Source organism: Aspergillus heteromorphus (assembly GCF_003184545.1).
Source record: "Aspergillus heteromorphus CBS 117.55 chromosome Unknown BO70scaffold_29, whole genome shotgun sequence".
Lineage (NCBI taxonomy): Eukaryota > Fungi > Ascomycota > Eurotiomycetes > Eurotiales > Aspergillaceae > Aspergillus > Aspergillus heteromorphus.
In genome coordinates, this window is record NW_020290434.1 from 261,480 (window position 1) to 278,418 (window position 16,939).

The 16,939-nt window shown below is 54.3% G+C and overlaps 4 protein-coding genes across 4 annotated transcripts; 2 read left to right on the forward strand and 2 right to left on the reverse strand.

Annotated features, from left to right (window-relative positions):
• Nucleotides 1–813: 813 nt before the first annotated feature.
• On the forward strand, nt 814–1,796 carry BO70DRAFT_382180 (cytochrome b5-like heme/steroid binding domain-containing protein; the record flags this gene model as incomplete). The annotated part of the gene is made up of 3 exons (XM_025545520.1): nt 814–1,340; nt 1,427–1,553; nt 1,662–1,796. Exons 1-3 carry the CDS (start codon nt 1,222–1,224, stop codon nt 1,794–1,796), a joined length of 381 nt encoding a protein of 126 aa, XP_025396088.1. The 5' UTR covers nt 814–1,221.
• A 904-nt stretch (nt 1,797–2,700) lies between these two features.
• BO70DRAFT_126271 (putative RNA binding effector protein Scp160) lies at nt 2,701–7,104 on the reverse strand. Its single transcript, XM_025537989.1, has 5 exons — nt 7,069–7,104; nt 6,542–7,006; nt 6,212–6,480; nt 3,884–6,158; nt 2,701–3,834 (listed from the first exon to the last, which is right to left on the reverse strand). The coding sequence occupies exons 2-5, from the start codon at nt 6,924–6,926 to the stop codon at nt 2,849–2,851; spliced, it is 3,915 nt and encodes a 1,304-aa protein (XP_025396089.1). The 5' UTR covers nt 6,927–7,006; nt 7,069–7,104; the 3' UTR covers nt 2,701–2,848.
• Nucleotides 7,105–8,804: 1,700 nt separating this feature from the next.
• Nucleotides 8,805–9,882, reverse strand: BO70DRAFT_126326 (uncharacterized protein). Its single transcript, XM_025537990.1, has 2 exons — nt 9,867–9,882; nt 8,805–9,699 (listed from the first exon to the last, which is right to left on the reverse strand). The coding sequence occupies exon 2, from the start codon at nt 9,520–9,522 to the stop codon at nt 9,016–9,018; it is 507 nt and encodes a 168-aa protein (XP_025396090.1). The 5' UTR covers nt 9,523–9,699; nt 9,867–9,882; the 3' UTR covers nt 8,805–9,015.
• On the forward strand, nt 9,658–11,422 carry BO70DRAFT_382182 (putative nucleoside transporter; the record flags this gene model as incomplete). The annotated part of the gene is made up of 3 exons (XM_025545521.1): nt 9,658–9,999; nt 10,061–10,742; nt 10,795–11,422. The coding sequence occupies 3 exons, from the start codon at nt 9,658–9,660 to the stop codon at nt 11,286–11,288; spliced, it is 1,518 nt and encodes a 505-aa protein (XP_025396091.1). The 3' UTR covers nt 11,289–11,422.
• Nucleotides 11,423–16,939: the final 5,517 nt, after the last annotated feature.

Genomic DNA, 16,939 nt, shown 5'->3' on the forward strand with positions numbered 1-16,939 from the left:
AGATACAGGGTTGGGGTTAATTCCCGAGGGGGTGGCGTTGGGGTTTGGGTTTATATTGATATCCGAGGGTGATCTATCTCGATAGTTAGTATTATTGTACTGATAATAGTCATACTCAATGGCTGTCACAGATAATATCATAATAGATAATAATAAATAAGGTGGTGGAGCAAGCACATGAGAATGATCGGAGGGGATTCCGCACCACTGTTACTATCAACCCACTTTGTTACTGTATCTAAGTAGAGAGACCCTTCCACACTCACTTACTCACTCAGCGTTCATGTCACCGACTAAGTATCTAGTTAGGAAATTATTTCCCGAGTGCACAATGTGCAATGTGAATGATAGTGTGAAATGCTGTGCCGATATCTAGTAAATAAAGACCAACCCGAATAGGCCTAGCCCGGAGCCATCCTCGGGTCTGACTAAGATGCAGAATAAGCCGGCGCTGATTGGCGCATCGGCGCTTTCCCTATCAGGCCACTTTTCCAGATTGCCATTTCAGGAAGGTGTTGGGGGGAGATGGGGAAAGTGAAGTGTGCGGATGGGAGAGACTGAAGGGACTGGAGGGACTGGAGGGACTGGAGATACGGGATAGAGTAAAGAGGAGAAGGGATGTAGATGGAGGCTGGGTGGGTGGGTGCCTGAACAGGCCAGGCCAGGGGGGGCTGCCTCAGGTTGTGGGTGTGTTGAACAGCCGGGGATCAGCTCCGACTCGGAGGCTCTCCTTCTCCTCTCGGCGCTTGCGCTTCTTCTTCTTCTTCTTCTTCTTCTTCTCCTCTTCCTTTTCCTTCTTCCTCGTCAGCCACCCCTCGATCTTCTTCTTCACTCATCCACCGCTGTGCTCCTCTGTCCGCTGTTGTATCCCCGTGCAATCTTTGGTGAGTACCCCCCGCTTGGGTTTGGGTTTGTCTCGTTCGCATTCTGCTTTTCCGCGCCCCGTCCATACACCGACTGTCTGGCCCTCCCTCCGAGGGAGGTGAAGGTGGCCAGACAGCCTGGACAGGACAGTCCCTCTGTCGCCGCGCCCTAACCTCAGCAAATATTCCACATCGGCCCTGTCACTGGCCTTGCACGCCCCATCACACCCCCCCCTCCTCGGACAACAATCTCCCCCGATCGTGCATTCCAGCGTTTCCGAAATTCGTCGCTTATCATATCTCATCATATCAATCGCTAACATGCCCCTGTTTCTCCCTTCCAGTCACTCCCGCAATCATGTCCGACGCAAAGGAACTCACCCTCCAGGAGGTCAGCGAGCACAACACCAAGAAGGACCTCTACATGGTCATCCACGACAAGGTCTACGATGTCTCCTCTTTCGTCGATGAGCACCCGTACGTGTCCCAACCCTATCTCCTACAGATACTTTTCCCGAACAAGTCCACCACGGGAGTCAAGCACACCAACTAACCCCCCACAGCGGTGGTGAGGAAGTCCTCCTTGACGTGGGCGGCCAGGACGGTACCGAGGCTTTCGAGGATGTTGGACACAGTGACGAGGCCCGTGAGATCCTGGACGGTCTACTCGTCGGCAACGTGAAGCGCATGGTATGTCGCATCCACCAATCCCTTCCAACCCATCCATCGATTTACTCATTCACTCACTAACAATCCCTCCCTACAGCCCGGTGACCCTGCCCCCGCGCTCACGCCCAGTCCTCCTCCGGTCCCTCCAGCTCCGGCGAGGCCGGCATGGGCGTTGGCCTCTACGCCTTCCTCCTCGTCGGTGGTCTGATCGCCTACGGCGCCTACCAATACCTCCAGACTGCCTCCGCCGCCGAGACGCAGTAAACGAGTTTACCTCCCCGTACCTCCTTACCTACCTCTCTCTCTATCTTAATACCATACCAAAACCAAACTACACAAACAAATACCAAAAAAAAAAAAGAAAGAAAGATAAATGAAATATGATCCTAAAGACCTTTTCTTTTTTCTGAACCCTGCGCTGCGCTCCACTATTACTGCTACCCATCTTATCTATTTGGATGTGTCCATTTCGGCTGTTTTAGCTAAAATACTACTTCCGTGCTGCAAGCTCTAGGGGTTGCTTAGTGGTTGGGTGGATGATATCCATTGCAAAAATTATTTTTCTTCTTTTATTTCATCTTGTGGTTTCTGCGGCTCGCACGGTTTTTGCATTCAGAGATAAAGTGCAATGTTTCTCGTCTAGAGTGCAATGTCACATGCTTGCTTGCTTGCTAACTTATTTATTCAGCATATATGTTGATGTGTTGGGCGAGGGTTGTAGCAGGCAGGAGAAGATTAGATTTGGTCTTGGCCATGATGATCATGATCGTGATGACGGCTGTTATCTACTACTTTGCCTTCTTTTTAATTGTGGCTGCTAGCATAGCTCAATTGAATAATATGGAATGGACTGGAATGACTGATTGATGATTGATGATTCATGATTGACTTGTACATGACTAGAGGGTGTGTTTCCTTATAAGACACTCGCTTCACTACTACCCCATACTATCTATCTATCTATCTATCTATCCAATGCTCATCGGATAATCATTCATGTAGTGGCATTTATATAGAGTAGTGAGGCCTAATCACAATATTCTCAACGGATGCGGATATGCAGCCGAGCTGCCCGTCATGCTAGCAGTAGTAGAGGTAGAGGTAGTAGTAAAATGTATATAACAGTCTTCTTTTAAGAGAGAGAGAGAGAGAAACATAAGACAGAGATAGAAGGAGAAGGAGAAGGAGATCTTGGGCCGTGAAAATATGGTCCGGTTCGTGCATGCAAATATATCCAATTCAATCCAATCCGATCCAATCGAATCCAATTCATCCAATCCAACACTCACCAGCATCGTCGTGACACGACATGACACTCACCGGGAGTTACCGCTCAAACCAGCGCGGACAGCCTCGAGGATCATATCCTTGGCCTCTTCGAGGCCGTCCTTGCTGCCCTTGATCTCAATCGCCTCGCCCTTGGCCTGGTCCTTGGGGACGTTGATGCGACAGCCAGTCTGCTTGCGGATGGCGTTGATCTGGCTACCGCCCTGGCCGACGACGAAGCGGTAGGTCTTGGGGTCAGGCAGGATGAGGTACCCGGTGGCGGACTGCTGGGAGGCATTGGCGATGGCCTTCTCGAGGGCGGACTTGGCGCGGGCGACGTTGTCGCTCGATCCGGCCAACACCCAGGGGATGGTCGCGGGCTCCGAGGGGTCAGCGGCCGCGGGGCTGTTGTCGACGATCTTCCAGGAGTGGGCATCGAGGGCGTCGGTGGGTTCGTCGGTGATCAGGGGGAGGGAGGAGGCGCCGTTGGCGGCGTCGCGCGAGTCCTCCGAGGCCGGACGGGAGGGAACCTGCTGGCCGGCGTGGTCCACGGTCACGTGGTAGTCATTGCGCAGGCGGCGGAAGAAAGAGCCGTTCTCAGAGATAACATGGTGCAAATGCCGGGGAACCTCGATCGTCTCGCCCTGCTGGTCCTTGAGCATCGACTGGATGTGCTCCTTGGCCTCCGCGACGGCGTTGCTGGGGCCCTTCAGCTTGATCTCGGAGCGTCCAGAACCCTGCTTGGGAATGTCCAGGGTGATGTTGAATTTCGACTCGATGCCACGGCGGGTGTCGCCTCCGCGGCCGATGAGCAGGCGGTGTTGAGAGGAAGGAACCTCCAGGACGGTGGTCACTTGGTCCTCACGCTCCTTGACAAACTCCTCGATGGCAGCAACGATCTTGTCAACAACCTGGCCGTCTCCCTCAAGCTTGATGGCGGAGTCGGTGCTCTCGGGACGCGGGAACCGCACAATGCGAGAGGCACTGCCATCGGTAGGGCCACCGGCGTCGGCGACAATCTTGCGGATGTTCGCACCTAGGTTTGTTAGTGACGGAGGTCAAAAGTGTAGGGGACGGGTACTTACCGCCACTGCCGATGAGCGACTTGTGGTACTTCTTGTCCACCTCAATGGTCTTGGTCACGATAGAGTCGAATGCACCCGAACGCTGCAGCAGGATCTTCTTCGCTTCCTCCACTTGCTGCTTCGTGCCGCGAATCTTGATCTGCACACGGCCCGAATCATCCGGGGCATCGTTGACTCCGGGGACGTCAATCTGAGCACTGGTATCCGCACGAAGCTTGTCCATCTCACGGCCGCGCTGGCCGATCAAAGAGGGAATCTGAGCCTGGGCCACGGAAACGGTCGCCGTGTAGGAGTGGTCAATGACCCACTGCAGCAGGCTCAGGATCTCGTCACGGGCAGAATCGGCACCCTTGCTGGGGCCCTTGATGATAACCTCATCCAGAGCCTGCTGAGGACGGTTGGGGCGAGAGCTGCCCGCTTCGCTGGAGGTATCCGCGTCATCACTGATGCCGGAGGCTGCAGCCCGGGGGAACTGGACGCGGACAGAGTAGCGGTCCTGGAGTCTGTTGACCTGGCTTCCCTTCTGTCCAATCAGTTCACGGTGGTACTGGGCAGGGACCTTCAAGACGTGAGTCGTCTCGTCTTCGAGCTTCTTGCCCATGTTGATGATCCTAATCTTCGCGGCATCGGCCTTGGCCTTGGGTCCCTTAACCTCGACCTTGCCGTTTTCGACCTTAATGTCAACGTCGAATTCATCGCGAAGCTTGTTGATGTTCTCGCCTCTCTTGCCGATCAGGAAGTTCGCAAACTTCTGGGGGAAGTCAAAAGTGGTCGTGTATCCTCTTTCGAGATCATCCTGCTCCTGCTCAACAACAAACGCCTGAAGCTTCGAAGCAAGATCTTCCACAAGGCGGGAGGGGCCACGAAGGGCGACCTCGGACTCGTTACGGGAGGGGCCTTCTCCGACAAGGGCGCGGATAGGGATCGCTTCCTCGCTGGCTTGCTGTTCGCGGATGATGAACTTGCGGACCTTCTCCTGGTACTTGCTCGGGACGCCGACGGTCTTCGCCACAACGTCGTTTTGATCACCCAGGGCGTTCAGGAGATACTCCTGAGCTTCCTGGAGGACCTGTTCGAAGGTGGCGAGTTCGGCAGCGGTAGGTCTCTGGCGGGGGATCTCAAACTGAGGAGCAGCAGCCGAAGGACCCTCGTAAACCAGGACCACATCCGGGCTGTCAACCTCGTCAGGGACAAGGAGGTGAACACCATAGTCACTACGCAACTTGGCAATGCTCTGGGCGCGCAAGTACGGGTGGAAGTAAGGGTCAACCGCGAGGGCACGAAGCCTGGTCGGGGGGTGAGCCTGAACAAGGTTCATGATATCAGACCGCGCACGAATCGTGTTCTTTCCATCTCTGGAGTAGACCTCCCAGGTCACGGGCCCGTCAGAGCTGGGCGGGAGAGCGATGCGAGCATCGTACATGGTCTCCAACTCCTTGATAATCTGGCGTTGTCTGAGGTAGCGGGTCAGGGCGCGAGCGTGAGCGTGGGGGCCCATGGGAGCAGAGGGGTGTTGCCGAGACAGGTCAATGCTGGCCATCTGCATACTTGTCGCAAGGTCCATGGCCCGGTTGATACCGCTCTCGATGCAGTCGACAGGACCGGTGATGGTCAGGAATTCACTCTCGTCGGAGGCAGGAGGCAGCACAATGGCACAGCCAGTATCGGCGAGGAACTCGTGCAGGGCGTCGGCGTTATCGCCAAGGATGAACTGGTGCTGGCCACGGTTGATGGCGAGTTGGCGAAGGGTCAGCTGGCGCTGCAGGTCGACAGCAAGTCTTTCGATCTCGGCACGAGCCTCCTGGGCCGCAAGGCGCTCACCAGAGATACGGATGTGCTTGTCGGGGACCGCCGCGAACTGAACGTGGCCAGGATCAGCCTCCTGGGGGGGAGGCTGGCTGAGCCAGGTATCGTACCGCGGCACATGCACTTGAGCCTTGGTGCGCTCCTCGATTTCTCTCAGGTTGGCGTTGTGGGCGCCGGCGATGAAGGGGAAGAACTCGGGCGGGATGGACTTGAGGCGGAAGTTCATGTTGGAGGAGCGTTCCTTGACAATGGCCTCGATCTCCCGACGAGCCATCTCAGCAGCGACAGCATCACCCTCAATCAGAACGTCAATGGTATCGCTGTCGTCATCCTCGTCCCCAGCAGCTTCCTCCGCACGGGGGACCTGCACACGCGCACCTGTCCGTTGCTGGATGTCCTGGACAACGGCTCCTTGCCGTCCGATGATGTGAGGGCGAGCAGATGTAGGAATGGGAACGCGAACGGATTGCTACACAAAAGATTAGTCCACGTTCCCCCCGAACCAGGAAACGTCCAACGCACCTTAGATCCGACCTGCTGTGCGACCTCCTTCAGGGCCTGTCTGACCGCATCCACGGAGCCCTTACCCTCGAAGATTATGGAGCCACCCGGTCCACCGCGCATGTCCACGTTGGCCTTGGATCGCTTGGAGATGTCGCGCAAGATGTCCCGCAGGGGCTTCTTGAGCTGGCCGCGGGGCAGCATCTGGGAGGGTGCCAGGCGGAGCTGTTCCATGTGCTTTCCGGGAAGGCTGATGATCCGGGGAACCTCAGAACCGAAACCTGCAGGAGCTGACCCCAGATTATTAGCCCAACGAGTGTTTCCGTACACACAGGGTCGGCGAGAACATACCTGCCGGCGAGCCGCTAGCAGCACCGTTGGCGACAGCGGCAGCCGAGGGACCTCTAGCACCCCAAGCAGAGGCAGCGGGGGCCTTGGGCTTCGGCCCACTTCCGAGGGCAGGGAACAATTCCTCGGACTGCACATCAAAGGCCGGGGCCTTCTTGGGAGCTGCCTTGGGGGCTGCAGGAGCCGGCGTCGCGGCTGGGGCCGCCGGGGCGTCGGACTCGGCATCAGGCACCAGGGAAGAAGGAGGAGGGTGCAGGAGGTCATCTTCATCGGGAACATCCTCCACGGTGGGGTTGTGCGCCTCATCACGGGCATGCTGCTCCTCTAGCATGGCTGCCCGGGACTTAGGACCACCGTTGACGTTGACAGAGGGGGCTTCGGAGGCCATTGTGACAGAATGACGATCGGAGGGGAACGAATTGTCGGTGATCGGGTTAGCAAGGCGGAGGGGAGAGCTGGCGCGAATCACTGGGGGCGCTGGAATTAGTCAAGTAAGGCAAGACGGAGGGTCACTGGAGGGCCAAGCATACCGGCAAGCTCTAGGCGTCAATGGAATTATAATTGGCTGTCAACGTGGAAATTAAACACCGAGATCGGTGGTGCTTGGTGCAGCGAAGAAACCGAATGTATAGAGGCGTCGGGCCCAAACAATTGAGAGTCAGGAAGAGAAGAAGGTCAATTGCTATCTGCTGAGGCTAAATGCAAAGATGAAAAATGGAGGGCGCTGGTCGCAGGCCAAGATGAAGCCGAGAAAATGAGGGGGGAGGAGGGAGAAGAAGAGGCGGAGGCAAAAGTGGAAGTAGAAGTGGGAAGGCGAAGGCGGAGAAGGAGGAGGAAAAAGGAAGAGCGGAGGGGGAGGGGAGAGAGGTGAACGGAAGGGGAGTGGGGGGGGGGAAGGCCACAAAATTGACACGATCCAGACGGAGTGATGGAGGTGGATGATGGAGAGGAAGAAGAGAGAGAGAGAGAGAAGAGGAAGAGAAGAGGACAGACAAGCCGAGTGGACGGGGAGCAAAGAGGAAGTCATTCCCTTTCGGGTCATGGCTGGCCCGCGGAGCCGCCGACCCCGAGAGCCTCACCAGGCCAGAGTCTCCCCAACTCTTCTTCCCTCTCCACCGTCTCTCTCCAGTCCCTCGCACATCATCCATCTACATCTACATTCTATCCAACCTCTACGGTACATAGATTTCCAGTGTCCATACTCCGTCCCAATGCGCGCCGATCTTCACTGGACCCATGCCCCACTCAGGAAACCCTCCCCGTGCCTAGCTACTCTATCCCGAGCCGTCACACCAACTTCTATAGGCCTCAACCGCTCTTCGTGAAAAGCAATTCAATGAACGGGTCAGTCGCAGTCGATCGGGCGCCCTGGGCTGCCTGCTCCGTCTGCGTTCTACGTACGGTCGAGTAGTCCAGCCTAGCGCATCTAGTGACAAAACAACAGCTCCTCCATCTCCTCTGAATACAGCACGGCAGGACATTGCCATGTCGCATGTCGCATGTGCCATTCATAATGGCATTCATGCCCCAAGAGCGGCAGCCAGCGGTGCGCCGTCCTGTGAAGCCCAGGATTATCGAGTTGCACGTGCCCAGCAACAGCCTTCGATCCGTAACATCGAGGCCCTCACTGACCCCGTGATACATAACGAGACGACAATTGCCAGTGATCATTCCAACAGCACCTCCCAAGAGCAGGGATTTCTACTCGTGAGATGATTATAGTAGATCGAGTTTTCCCGGATGGTGGGATGGCTTCTGTACCAACTGGATATCATTCGAGACTCCGTGGGGGGACCCCATTCCATTCCTCGAAAACGGTCGAACCGCTAGTGTCAGACTTCAATTGCGACAACTCTCCGCCACGGTGGCGAATAGCTGGAGCCCTTTAAGGGCGCTTCCGTCTATGGTGTGAGATGAGGTGGTGAGGTTATCCTGTAGACCCCCGGTGCACGCCATTCCGACGGCAGATCGACAAAATCCCCGCGTGTGGTCTGTGTCTGACAGTTTGCGCCTTCTCAAAGCCCCCGGGAACAACCAGATGGGTAGATATCTCATAGATATAATCGATCGAGGCTAAGCAAGCCCGATGCGATTCTTCTCTATCAGAGCTGGCGCCTAGATTAGTGCATCCCGGGGGTCTGGAAGCCAGCCAGCCATGACTGGCTAGAAGCTTTATCTCCTTCGACGGGCAGGACGGGTGTTGCGTCCGGGGTTGCCACCGTGCCTTAGCTCATAAAGGGCCTTGTTATGTTATCAGCCCACGTTGCATCGGCGAGCAGTTGGGAGGGGAACAAGCAGGCATCCGCCAAAGAGAGGTTGCATGATCACAACAATGATGCTGTCTTGACCATCTGCGCTTACTTTTGGAAACTCTGTCCTTTGCCTTCCATTTGTGACTGCTGGTTGATTGTCCATCGTTTTTATTTATTTAGTATTTATTTATTTATTTATTTTCTTTTTTATTTTCTTTTTTATTTTCACTCCACCACCAGACAAGCCTCGCTGCCAAGACCTGGCTCAAAGGACCCATAGCAGTCCTCTATGGAGTTATCGACTCTGTACCGTCCTCGCTTATCTGAACCATGATCCTGATCGAGGTCTTTCCCTCTGTGAAGGCACCAGGATTGATTTGGCCGGCAGCGTTGCAGTGAAGCCGACCCACAGAGAGAAGATGGGTACTGATGACCCGACAACGAACAGCGGGAATCTCCGACGAACAACAGTCGAGTCGTAGATAGATAAAACCAGAACCCCGGGAAAAGACTGGAAAGAATGGGGGCTATCAGAGGGTCTACCCCGTTAGCCTGGCTGTTAGAGTCGGCCAATATCTCTGCGCACCTGATAAGAAAATCCTGTCCCACAAATGACAGGCCCCAGATAAAAAGAATGTGGACGGGGGGCACTAGCAACCACCACCGCCGCCGCCGCCGTGGTTCACTGGTTCGCCCTGCCCGCCGCGCCATGGCAATTTTTCTCTTTTCCATACTGTGATCAAATATAAATGCATGGCTCGACGCCGCTTTCTGGGGAAGTGAAGTGAATTGCGAGTTTCCCTCTCAGACTCCCCAATCCCCCCCCCAAACTTGTCCGTCCGGTCAACGTCTCTGTCACTGTCACCCATGGACTACTCCAAATCCCTCGAGGATGGCTCCGAGCCCAAGCTGGCCATGGCTTCGGTGGCAGAAGAGACGCCCGTCAAGCCGGTCGGGTTCTTTGCCCGCGTGCTCTACTATGAGGAGTTGCTGGACCGCAAGATGGGCATCGAGGCGCACAGTCTCGATCGCGTCCTGCCCGAGGATCGCCAGCCCCCCAACACCCTGGCCATGGCCTTCATCTGGGCCTCCGCCACCATGAACATCAGCTGCTTCAGCACGGGCTTCATGGGCAAGGAATTCGGCCTCAACCTGGGCGAGACCATCGCCATCATCATCTGCGCGACCTTCCTCGGCGGTTGTATCACGGTTCGCATCCTGACCTGACCTATCCCGCTTCCTGTCCAATGGCTTACATGTCTGTTCCCAGGGTTGGTGTGCTACGATGGGACCTGGAACCGGTCTGCGTCAAGTCGCCATCTCGCGCTACTCCTTTGGCTTCTATCCATCCTCCATCATCGCGGCGCTGAACGTCGTCGAACAGCTAGGATGGGCATCGGTCAGTTGCATCACCGGCGGACAAGCTCTCCGGGCCGTGTCCGATGATCGCATCTCCATGGTAGTCGGCGTGGTGATCGTCGCCTGCCTCAGTCTCGCCTTCAGCTTCTTCGGGTTGAAAGCCGTCATGGGCATCGAGCAGTACATCTGGATGGTGGCCTTCGTCGTCTTCCTGATCATCTTCGGGGAGTCCGGCCACCGCGCCAGCCTGTCGGACCCAGGCACCGTCTCCGGGTTGACCAAGTCCGGCAACGTGCTGAGTCTCATCAGTGTGGTCTACGGCTCGAGTGCATCGTGGAGTTCCATCGTCTCCGACTTCTACGTGCACTACCCCGTCAACACCTCCCGCACCAAGGTCTTCATCTACACGACCTTGGGTATCTCGCTCCCGACCTGTGTGGGCATGTTGCTGGGCGCCTGCATCGCCTCGGCTCTCGACTCGACCCCGGAATGGGCCACTGCCTACGACCAAGGAATCGGTGAGGTGCTACAGACCATCATCCACCCGCGGCCATTCGCCAAGTTCTGTCTCGTCCTCCTGATGTTGTGCGGAGGTAAGCCCCCCATCCTCCATCCCCCATCCCATCCCATTCTAACCCACCCCAGTCGGTCAAAACTGCATCGCGATCTACTCCGGCTCCCTATCCGCGCAACTCTTCGCGAAGCCCTTCCAAAAAATCCCCCGAGTGATCTGGACACTCATCGTATTCGCGTGCATCATCGTCATCGGCATCGCCGGACGCGACCACCTGCTCACCGTGCTGGACAACTTCCTCTCGCTCCTGGGCTACTGGAACACCTCGTTCTTCGTCATCCTCTTCACGGAGCATTACTTCTTCCGAGGCGGCAACCTGGCCAACTATGACCTGGACGCGTGGAACACGCCGTCGAAGATGCCCATCGGATTTGGCGGGCTCATGGCGTTCCTGTGCGGCGCGGCCGGTTGGATCGTCGGCATGGACGAGACGTACTATATCGGGGCTCTGGCGAAGATGATCGGTGCGGATGGAGGTGATATCGCGAATCAGTTGGCGCTGGTTTTCTCGAGTCTTTCGTATATTCCGTTTCGCATGCTGGAGTTGAAGTTCATTGGGCGGTAGATGGTGAAGATGGAGCGGGGGAGAGAAAGAATGATGATATGATTGATGTGCTTGACTGGGAATACTGTGCACTGAAATCCTTGGTGTATATGTAGCATGTAGAGTAGACATAACCCTGCCATCTTACCCCATTCCTCCCCTTCCTCCCCTTCCCTCCCTTCCATCCCTTCCTCTCTCCCTCCCCGCACCCCAGCCCAGCCAAGAGACGCACCGCACCCGTCCTTACTTCACACTTGCCTACCCACCCACCCTACCTACATCGTACATCATACATCATGTCATACATGCCCCGAAGTCAGACAATCAGTCAAGTCCATCCCTAAGTAGCCTCGGCCCCGCCATGCCCACCCGTGCCTATCTGTACCTACCTCTACATACCCCCTCCCTCCCCACCCCGCCGCCGCCACCATCCTCTGACAGACGCGAGTATGAACGAGCCCTGCATTGCATCCTCTTGCATCATCCCGCTCCTGCACCCAATTGGCGCATCCACCCATTCCCCACAAACACAGAACTCTTGTTCTCCTTATTCTTTCCTTCCTAGACTCCTGAATGCGGGGAAGGGGAGGGTGTGCATGATTACTTACCTTGTAGGGCGAAATGGGTCTAGATTCTTGTGCTTGGGATTGAGGATTGAGGATTGCTTGTGTTAGAGGGATGATGAGAAGGGGGGGGGGTATGATGGGATGTGATGAGAGCTCTGTAAAGCTCTGTACAGCACCATACTGTAGATCCTGCTCACAAGCAGTAGTAGTCCTATCTAAGGTACACAGTTACAATTCAAAGCCAAAGCAAAGGTAGATAGAAGCCAAAATCAAACTCACCCCGAAGCTAACAAGCGATCCATCCATCCCACCCAGACAGATAGATCGAACAGAACAATCTCGGAAATAGTTATTCCCTCTCGCTTGTGATGTTACCGCACATCCCCTCCCCTCCCATTCCTCCAGTAAGAGAAGGCGAATAAGTAAGTACTAAGTAGCTAGGTAGCTAGGTAGCTAGGTCGACTCTAGCTACTCCGTAGCAAAGCGGGTATATCTCGCGATATGCGGGATGATCATCCGATCTGGTTTTTGGGTCTTGATCACTCACTGATCAGTGCGAACTTCTAATAGTAGGATGGAGATGGATCCAGTAGTTAGCTAGATAAGCTAAGCTACACGAACCAAGGTTACGGGTACCGAGGTTGCTCTCTCACTAGTTATAGTACCATCACACATCACCATCACCATCACCATCACCATACCACTAACGTCATTACTACCATTATCATCCTTACTATGGTAGGGAATAGATAAAGTAGGCAAGTATCATCTTCCCCGCACTTTTGTTTTCTGCCATTCAAGGTCTTTTTTTTTCTTTCTTTTTTTTTTTCAGCTTTCAGGGCGGGGGTTGCTGAGTTTGAGTTGGAGTTGAAATTGTTAGGTATGGCTTATTCAGCTTATCCATTAACTAACCATCCATCATCCAATTAGTATCTATCTGCGACCGGCTGGATGGCTGTGCTGAAAAAAAAGACTCAAGAGACAGCCCTCGACTCTGTCTTACTCTTACTCCTACTCGTAGTACGTATGTCTTAGACAGACAGCAACGCACCGACCTACCATCTCAAGACAAGACAACCACCGACAGCATCATAGCACCCCACAGCACACCACACCACGCCCAGAAAGTCGAGCACTGAGTAAGTAGATAGGTAATAGTTAGATAGTACTAGTACAAAAGAAGTAGGTTTGCTTCGGTGTTTCGCGGCGGTGGTTAGTGATTTTAGCGGCGGGGTGTTAACTAGGTTGGTGTGGTGTTGGTACTGACTGTAAATATTACTACCTGCCTTACCTAAGTACATATCCGCCGAGCGCAAAATTGCACTTACCTACTACCCACCTAACCATGATATCCTCCTCCCTATTTGAGATAGTCAGGTTGGCACTATGCTTCTCACGGGCTAAGTTATTGGGAGACATCCACCCATGGATGGATATTTTCTCATCACTATTGCAACTCATGGGTCGATTGGGAGTTCTAGAAGTTCAGTACTGTTTTCGAGAAGGAGAAAGAAAGGACCGGAGGGGGGGGGGGGTGGGGTTGGTTATGTAATATATTCTCCGTATCGATCTTACGGGACGGGGGTCCAATTATTGGGGGATCGAATGGAAATATCTACTGGTGGCAGGGACAATCATTAGCTGGTGGACTCTTAATGGGATTTGGGGGTTTGGGGTTTGGTCCAGTGTGGTGGAGGGTATTGGATAGTTATCAGTTTCATGTATTAGGAAGGAGGTACAGAGGTAAGTAGGTTAATATAATGACAAGTGGTATACTAGACAGGCCCAGACCCAGACCCAGACCCAGACTCATGGCATGTGTCGCGTTTCAAATGACTCTCGTCTTTGATTGTTAGACTTGTATACCGTATCTATGTGAAAGGGATGCCAAAGCAAGAGATGAGATTGAAGGGTGACATGGTGGCGGCAGAGAAAAACCGATGAACCATTCACCAGAATAAGGGGAAGCGGTCTTGAGTTTCAGGACGGGGAGTGCCATCAAAGAGAGCCAGCGGCCAGCCTCACAGTCAGTAGTCACATTGTAAGAAGCAGGAGTAAAATAAATTGTCTTTTGGCTACGATGGTGCCTGCTAGATACCTAGGTATAGGACTTACATAGTTACCTGACAGTAGGAGATAGATAGTAGGAGTCACAGTATAGTATGTATTCACGGAGCAATGGAAGCCTACCTTATCAGACCGCATACATAATATTGAATTCGCAAGTCCGGGCGACAGGGCGGATATATACGGTGTGGCGCATATTGCGGCGTATTGGAGGAGTAAATAAATAATATATCAAGTAGTCCTACGTAAGTAAAAGGCAGGCCAATCCACCACCCGAGAAGGTTGAGCTGCCCATATCCGGATTCCAGATCGAAACTCGTTGGCGATGACATCAGACCACACAGTCGACACTCGAGACAAGGTCTCGGGTCCTCCGTTCGGATTCTACGCAGGCCTCGACCGGGAATGAAATGACGGGATTTGCCGATCGCGCCATGGCAGTTTGGAGTAGACTGGTCACCTTTACTATGTGTAGGTATATTATTGTTATTATTATTATTATTATTATTATACTATTATTTCTCAATCTCGGAGTCTGGAGGTGGGCGCCGAGTGGACGATTGCAGCGAAGTTTCACATAAGGAAGAAAGAAAAATGATATATCAAAATGACAGAGCCGCGAGGCGGGATCGACGCCTTCATTCTGAGGTTCGCGGTGGAGGACATCGGACGGGATGGGACTTACGGCCGTACCCATGGCAGATGATGGCAGATGGCAGTGGCAGTGGCAGTGGCCGCAGTGAACGCCTGTGTCAGTGGTTGCTGCTGTTGCAGATTGCAAGGACGGAGTAAGTACCTCCAAAGTACTTTGTAGGCAAGGTACCTAGGTAGACAGATAGGTGGTGTATCAAATCATCAGGATTTCCTCTCGTGGAATTCGCCCACCAGTCATATCTGATATGCGCCGCCTGCCTCACCCGGGACGAGCCGTCCAGAGATGATGGCTCATTAAGGGGGCAGGGAGAGCAAGCAAGACATACTGTACGTACATGTGTGACTCGTCGGGGTATCTACTGTACTCCGTACGTAGGCACATCTTCTCGACGTCTGCAGGTGCAGGGGCGCACGACGACTGGGAGGTTCTACATGTCCGGTCGGTTTAGGACGATAGGTACTCCAATAGATAGATAGTAGATAGGTGGCCCATTGTCTGTACATCGACTGTACCTGCAGAGTTTTCAGCAGACTAGAAGAAGTAGCGACCCCATGGTGCAGCGGGCTCCCAATCATTGAGATGTCGGGATAGGCAACTGAAGCGGATAGTTCCTGGCCTGGGAGCCTGGGAGAGTGGGAGTGGGAGTGGGAGTGGGAGTGGGAGAGGGGGGGTGGTGAAGATGACGCTATGGGAGACCCGATCCATCAATAATGAAGCTAATATTGGTGGCTGCCCTGGCCCATGGAACGCGTACCCACAGGGTTATGGAATAATGAAAGGAAGCAGATTAATTCGACGGGAGGGAGGGGGGAGTGGAGGAGAAGGAGGTCGGGTGCGGCAGAAGTCGGTTGGAATCTCTGGCGCCGTGGCTACGCTGGATTCGAACAGCCCCGCCTTTCCTAGCGTGGCTTTATAGTCCGCACCGCTTCATCTGTCTTGAGGAGATAGATATCTAGTATCTGACTGCGTAGACGGGTAGGCAAATTGTACCTAGGCAGGGATCATTCCGACGGATGGGCTAGCTTTCTTCGGGGTACTACTCTGTAAGTTGTCTCTCACTTTCTTCCCTACCTACTTAGTCTTGATGATATCCACCTACCCATCTATCTGACTGTATCAGTAAGTATGGACGAAGATAAAAGGCAGAGGTGGAGTACTCCCAGTCAACTGCTCCACCGACGCCAACGGGATGGATGCGAACCGGGGTCCAGCATAGTCCAGGACACGTCTAGAATTTTTCTCTTTGCCTGGTCGCACTCTTTACGGAAGCTGAGACAGTTGATCCCTCCCGGTCGGGTTGGGACGCAAAAGTACGTCCAAGTTGATGAGTAGTTAGTAGTACTGCCTGACCTGGGTAAATGTACCTACGCTACTCTGTAGTGCCTGAGGAGGTACCAGCCAGTAAGTACCTAAGTACCTAATGATCCAAGTAACTACTCCTACTAGGGAGTAAGGTAAGTCTCATATCCCAATGTGATTATCTACACGGCAGTTGTAGGCGTGGGACAGAAAAAGGAAGGAAGGCAGGTTGACCGCCCGATTGCCAACACTGATGATTGTTACCATACGCCGTATGAACAATACACCAGACGGGCCGTTTTGGCACTTGCTGGTCCCCATCGACCGGCGCGGCCTCCAATCCGCAATCCTCAATCCCCAATCTAAAGCGCTGCTGGATCCTCCCCCCCCCCCAATCCTCATTCCTCCATCGTCCTCGTCCTCGTCCTCGTCCACCAATTCTCCGTCTGTTCTCCTTTCCTCACCTCTCACCCGTCATCGTTGGGTCTCCTGCCATTTTCATTACTCTCCCCCCCTCCCCCCCCTCCATTTAACCACTCAGTCTAGTTGGGACGGCGGTTGCACGGTTGCTTTTTTGGTGCTGCAGATCTGTGTGCTGAGCTGTCGGTTATCTGCAGCGTCCTGCATCCAGTGAATCGCCCTCTCAGGCCCTCCCTCACCTGCTCTGCTTCCTTTTTCCTTCATCTCCGAACCCAGTCACCGCCTGTGTCAGTGTGTTGGACCTGTTGGCTACACTGTTCTGATCCATCCAGCGGCTCTCCACGTGCTAACCGCTGGTTGACGGTAGTCCGCCGCAGCTTCTGTCGCCCTCCCTTGCGTCGTTCAGACATTCTGGATCCTCTCACATCTCCGATTCCTCCGTTCCGCCAACGATACTCGTCCAGTTGGGGCTATCGATCTGACCGTGCAGTATCACCACACCACCGCCCCCCTCCCCGCCAGTGGCCTTGTCCCTCCACCCTATCGTCAAGCCCGACGGTAGGGACAACCGGTGCGCGCACCGCCTCACCCCGTGGCTTCTCCCCTCCCACCCTCTCCCTCCAATCACACCAGCAATCTCCCCGTCGCTCAACCCTGCTGCGCAC